Here is a 6,317-nt window from a genome sequence, read left to right as displayed (position 1 = left end):
CTCCCATTCACTTGGATATGCATAGTTAGATGGAGACGCAGACAGAACACAAGAACATAGAAGTATTATTTACACACAGTCGGTTGTCAACACGACATCCAGTACCTCCTCGGTGCATAGAATAACTAAAAGACAAACCAGTTCTAACTGGTCTACCTCGACAGTGCAGTGCATAGATGCGTAAGTAGGAAGAGAGAGAAGGAAAGAAGATATAGATGCAGCTGTAGTGTAGCAATCCAAACAACGGCCAGTAAACTGTTACAAACAAGCCATTTGGGACAGAAATCCCTCGTCATCTTAAATTCTCTTTGGAACTTCGTGTGTGTGTGTGTGTGTGTCCACACTCCTCAGCGACCAGTAATGCATTTCCTGAAAGATGTCCTTTTTGTTAAGCGTCTCTTGTTTTCCTAAATGTTATTTGTTTTTCCAGAGTAGAGCAGGAGTTTGAGTCCCATGCTGAATGAATGAATGAATGAATGAATGCCCAGGCCAGAGGAATCACTTCCTGAGGTCATCAGAGTTCAGCCAGGTTCCGTACTCCTCCACATCCCTCCTCACAACCAGGAGCATCTCTGCCACGTCCGGAGACAGCTGTTCACTGAGAAATGTACTGAGAGAGAGAAGAGCAGTGGGGTGAGGGAGAGAGAGGGGGGGGTGAGGGAGAGAGAGAGAGACTGGTTTACAAGAGTGCAAAGTACAAACTGTGACAAAGACACTGTGGTAAGACCCATGTGACCACTCATCCAACAGGATGAGATCCAATGAGACCGAGCTCTAACAGACTAGTAGTCTACCACAGTCAAATTCTGTGGGCTGCGTTCCTGACAGGATTACTCTATGTAAAACATTTACAGAGGGACATTTCTGTTTGTAAACAACATGCATGACAAGTTGAGCATTTGCATATTTTTGCATTTATCACTATCGGCTGTAAAGTTGGAGATACTGTGTCTTTGATTAGGAGTTATTCAATACATGTCTGCATTTGTGCATAGCCAGCCAGCCAGCCCCCCTCACCGGAGATCTGCTTCGTTCCCAATGCAGACAGGACTCTTTAGTTTGGAGTCGAGGTTGTAGTAGTGTCCATTAACCTGGCGCACTGCAAGCCAGTGCCGCCGCCTGACGGGGAGGGACACAATTCCGAGAGAGACACGTGACGGAACGTTCAGGATGAACCCCTGGACCTTGTCAACACAGAGACTCTGTACTGATCTGAGGGAGGAAGGGAGAAATAGAAAAAGAGAAGGAGATTTTGGTTTAAAATCAACAGAGCCACAGTGGTGGAGAAGGGGGGGCACAGGAACAGTGATAAAACTAGGGCAGGATCTGTGGCGAAGTTTCCTTATCAGTATATTTTCTTTGGTCAATAAAACTGTAGCTCTTCGTGACCTGTAGCAGTACTAGGTTTGATTTGAATTCATTCTACAGGTGTATTTCATTGCCAATCATTTATTCTCCTACCAAATCTGTCTGGCCCTGGTGCTGAGGTATTGAAGTGTCTGACCTGCGTTTGTCCCACCATACTGCAGCCAACCCTCTGCTCTGTAGGGCAGCCATGATGACGTTGACGTCATAGTTCCCTGTGCCCAGCATCGAGCGGTGAGGGTTCACCACACATTGTGGAGCTAGCCTGGGGAGGAAGGGGTAAGAGGGGAACACGTGGTAAAAACAGATTCACATACTCTTGGAACTCATGGAGAATGTGTGGTGAGGTGCTCTTTGGATCACAGGCTTATATCAGTACTTGATGATTTACATGCAGAGATTGCATATTGAAGAGACTGTGTTGTTATCATTGACACAAAGAACCCTGTTTAGCCAAAGCAACCGCCCCCTACAGATGACATTACACACACATCGCCTGACCCAAGTGACCTCACCGCTTGCAGATGTCATCTGCCGCCTCCTTGGTGAACACTTGCTCCTGCAGCACGTTGTTCAGAGCATGAATAGCGCACAACTCCAGTCGCTGCTTCTCATGGAATACCTCTCCTTCGCTCATAATAACCCTGTTGGACAAAATAAACAAAACATTCGCATATTGACTGCAGCTGTTCAATACATTGTTGAATAACGTATATGAACTTTCAACAAAACAACAGTGAAAAGGGCATGAATGAAACACTTTCCAGGGAGTAAAACAATAGCTATCTCCACTGTAATATTCTAGAAAAAACACGTGCATTCGAAGTCCAATATAATACTTCTTCATTTCATTCATATATTAGCTAGCTAGCTAAATCAGTCGTTACCGTATTGGAAGTTGTCCGCAGTGTAATGGTCAAATAAAGTGGTGTATCAAAGTCAGTAATAGCTCTTTCAGTGCTCTTATTCCGTGACAAACAAAATAATAAAATGTACCTAGTGTACACGTAAATCTATTATACATAAACTTGCTGATTGTGCGATTTTACGCTCACAAGAACATGCTGGTGAATTCTCTACTAAGAATGAGAAACCGGAAGCTTGATTGTTGTTGTTGTTCAGCTGTCACGCCCCGTAAATTGGAGCGAGCGTTGTTTTCGTCCCCGCTGAATTGCGCTGCAACGCGCATCAGGCTATCCAATCAGTGATTAGTGCGCGCTGAAAGCGAGGAACTATGCGCGGTGACAGCAAAGATGGCGCGTCTGGAAAAGCCCATAGACTTAGATAGACATCGCATCATTGTATCTGTCCCATCATGGCGTCTGTGAGAGCAGGGGCAGCGCGATCTCCATTTTGAAGTAGTCCATTTTCTATGAGTTGGCAAACAAACTGAAAGTGTGCATACCACTGAGGTATAATAAGAACTGAGGACTGCATCTAAGATGTCCGCCCGTTGTTTTCAAGGTAATCTACTCACTTTCGCATACGCCTATTCATTTCATGGACCGTCTATATCCGTGTTGCATCCGGTTTATACGGACCAACATCACATGCGCAGTAGCACTCAGTGCACACAGGGAGCAGCGCAAGCAGCGACGATGTCATCACGTCATCCAAAAACAGAGCAGACGTTGGATGAATATAACATTTAAATATCTTCTGCTGTGAGTGATTGAAAAAAATCAGCCTCAGCAACAGTTATTTAAATAATTAATTGGATGTTTTGTGCACAAAGGTGATGACTAAGTGTATTATTAGGAATTTTCAAATCTGACTTCTCTATGTGGCAATGTATGGAAATTGTCTTTCTGGGCCTGGCGTCAGTTAAAACTGCAGTACCGAAGCAAAACTGTAGGAGCAGTCGAAACCATGCTTCAAGTCCGGAACCATGGCCTCTTGGTTCATACTGCCACCTGGAGTGCGTTGTTTGAACAGGTATAAAGCTTGGCGATTTACTGCCACCTGCAGTTATGGAAGTATAATGAATTGGCTGATCCCTCCTGGTGACCTGGTTGGAATTATGTGATCCTTCCTTAACCCATAGGAAGTCCCACCCAGTAACTACTTCAAAATGGTGAAAGTGCTCAATGGCGCTGCCCATTCTAAAATATACTTTTAGGCACTAGAGTCCTCTATCTATTTCTATGGGAAAAAACACAAACATCTTGTCCAAATGAGCATTACAAGTTAGTGCCTTAGTATAAACTGTTTAACTGTGAATAAAAATGATTTAATTACTTTATTGTATTTCATTGTATTTGTACAATATCGTAATTAGCAGCCATAAAAATCACATTTGACAAAAATTATTAATCGAAAAACATTTTTTGATTACTCCCTGTATCAGGGAAAATCTCTGTACAGTTTTCCTACAAATAATTCGAAGAGAACATCCAGAACCAGAATCCGAAAATAAGAACACGCAGACAATGTAGTGATGAGGCGCACTCTAGTGGTCAATAGAAATGCTGCAGGAAAAAGTATCAGTGAGGGTTGGGGGCCAAAACTTTCCCTTCCAAAATGATGGATACAAGGAATAATTTAAATGTAATCTTATTTGGAATGTAACTTTTCAAATCTCAGGGTGTATCAAGGTATCTTGAGGATGGCATTAATAATCACTCATCAACATTAATTTACTTTTAAATAACAGGCAGTTTTCTGTCTCTGGCACATGGTAGGCACTTTCCCTCTCTGGCCTTTTTGGCCATAGTTCTCAGGATGGTTGGTCAGGGCCAGGGGCTTTCAAATTCAGTCTGAGCTCATGTCCCCACAGTCACACACTGATGTCAGTAGACTGGGGTTGGCAGGCTGTGTTGTTTGCTGTTGTTTGTTTGTACGGGAGCAACAGTTACATTAGTTTTGCTGTGAGCTGTAAAAGTTTCCTCCCTGCAAGTAATACATGTGATAAGAGTCTTACAGGTACAGATATTTAACCCCTTATTATAATGCTGGATGCCAGTGCTTGATGGTTTGGTACCTAAACCATGAGCAAATAAATGTTTTACCTTATGCAAAAAGGGGTTACGTACCCAGATTTTATTGTGCTGCTCACCAAAGTCATGAAGAGTGAAATGGTGATTTGTGGAAGATCATTAAAAATAATGTGGACAGGTTTGAGAAATAGCTACATTTGTTGTAAATGCTTTGGAATGGATGGTGTTATGTGTGAACATTAGAATTAAGACCATATTGTTACACAAAGTTTATATTCTGGCAATTCCCAAGCATATCTAACATTTTGACTAATAGTTCATGCTTCTGATAGCACTGAACGTTCTAAATTCTCTCTGATTTGTTGCATTCTAGCCTGGTTTCCATCTCTGTTCAGCTATTACATTCCAATCCTTGCCAAAGCAAATGACAGGAGTGGCAAGGAGTTGAATGTTAGCTAAAAAGACTGGTACCCAGACTAGTTGTATTCTATTAAAATCAAATCAAATTTGATTCGTCACATGCTTCGTAGACAACAGGTGTAGACTAACAGTGAAATGCTTGGTTATGGGTCCTTTTCCAAACATACAGAGTTAAAGATCAAATAAAAAAATACGAATAAAATATAAAATAGTGACACGAGGAATACATATGCAGTGAATAACGAGGGAGTACCAGTACCAAGTCGATGTGCAGGGGTACGAGGTAATTGAGGTAGCTACAGTGAGGGAAAAATGTATTTGATCCCCTGCTGATTTTGTACGTTTGCCCACTGACAAAGACATGATCAGTCTATAATTTTAATGGTAGGTTTATTTGAACAGTGAGAGACAGAATAACAACAAAAAAATCCAGAAAAACGCATGTCAAAAATGTTATAAATTGATTTGCATTTTAATGAGGGAAATAAGTATTTGACCCCTCTGCAAAACATGACTTAGTACTTGGTGGCAAACCCCTTGTTGGCAATCACAGAGGTCAGACGTTTCTTGTAGTTGGCCACCAGGTTTGCACACATCTCAGGAGGGATTTTGTCCCACTCCTCTTTGCAGATCTTCTCCAAGTCATTAAGGTTTCGAGGCTGACGTTTGGCAACTCGAGGTCAGACGTTTCTTGTAGTTGGCCACCAGGTTTGCACACATCTCAGGAGGGATTTTGTCCCACTCCTCTTTGCAGATCTTCTCCAAGTCATTAAGGTTTCGAGGCTGACGTTTGGCAACTCGAACCTTCAGCTCCCTCCACAGATTTTCTATGGGATTAAGGTCTGGAGACTGGCTAGGCCACTCCAGGACCTTAATGTGCTTCTTCTTGAGCCACTCCTTTGTTGCCTTGGCCGTGTGTTTTGGGTCATTGTCATGCTGGAATACCCATCCACGATCCATTTTCAATGCCCTGGCTGAGGGAAGGAGGTTCTCAACCAAGATTTGACGGTACATGGCTCCGTCCATCGTCCCTTTGATGCAGTGAAGTTGTCCTGTCCCCTTAGCAGAAAAACACCCCCAAAGCATAATGTTTCCACCTCCATGTTTGACGGTGGGGATGGTGTTCTTGGGGTCATAGGCAGCATTCCTCCTCCTCCAAACACGGCGAGTTGAGTTGATGCCAAAGAGCTCGATTTTGGTCTCATCTGACCACAACACTTTCACCCAGTTCTCCTCTGAATCATTCAGATGTTCATTGGCAAACTTCAGACGGCCCTGTATATGTGCTTTGTTGAGCAGGGGGACCTTGCGGGCGCTGCAGGATTTCAGTCCTTCACGGCGTAGTGTGTTACCAATTGTTTTCTTGGTGACTATGGTCCCAGCTGCCTTGAGATCATTGACAAGATCCTCCCGTGTAGTTCTGGGCTGATTCCTCACTGTTCTCATGATCATTGCAACTCCACGAGGTGAGATGTTGCATGGAGCCCCAGGCCGATGGAGATTGACAGTTATTTTGTGTTTCTTCCATTTGCGAATAATCGCACAAACTGTTGTCACCTTCTCACCAAGCGGCTTGGCGATGGTCTTGTAGCCCAT

The 6,317-nt window shown here is 43.3% G+C and overlaps 1 protein-coding gene across 1 annotated transcript; it reads right to left on the bottom strand.

Annotated features, from left to right (window-relative positions):
• Positions 1-47: 47 nt before the first annotated feature.
• LOC121556497 (josephin-2-like) lies at positions 48-2,879 on the bottom strand. Its single transcript, XM_041870385.2, has 5 exons — positions 2,253-2,879; positions 1,881-2,009; positions 1,505-1,630; positions 1,018-1,212; positions 48-610 (listed from the first exon to the last, which is right to left on the bottom strand). Exons 2-5 carry the CDS (start codon positions 2,000-2,002, stop codon positions 499-501), a joined length of 555 nt encoding a protein of 184 aa, XP_041726319.1. The 5' UTR covers positions 2,003-2,009; positions 2,253-2,879; the 3' UTR covers positions 48-498.
• Positions 2,880-6,317: the final 3,438 nt, after the last annotated feature.

Source organism: Coregonus clupeaformis, unplaced genomic scaffold (genome assembly GCF_020615455.1).
Source record: "Coregonus clupeaformis isolate EN_2021a unplaced genomic scaffold, ASM2061545v1 scaf0125, whole genome shotgun sequence".
In the NCBI taxonomy this organism is placed as follows: Eukaryota; Metazoa; Chordata; class Actinopteri; order Salmoniformes; family Salmonidae; genus Coregonus; species Coregonus clupeaformis.
The sequence above is the reverse complement of the archived record's forward strand: the minus strand, read 5'-3'. Positions and strand labels throughout refer to the sequence as shown.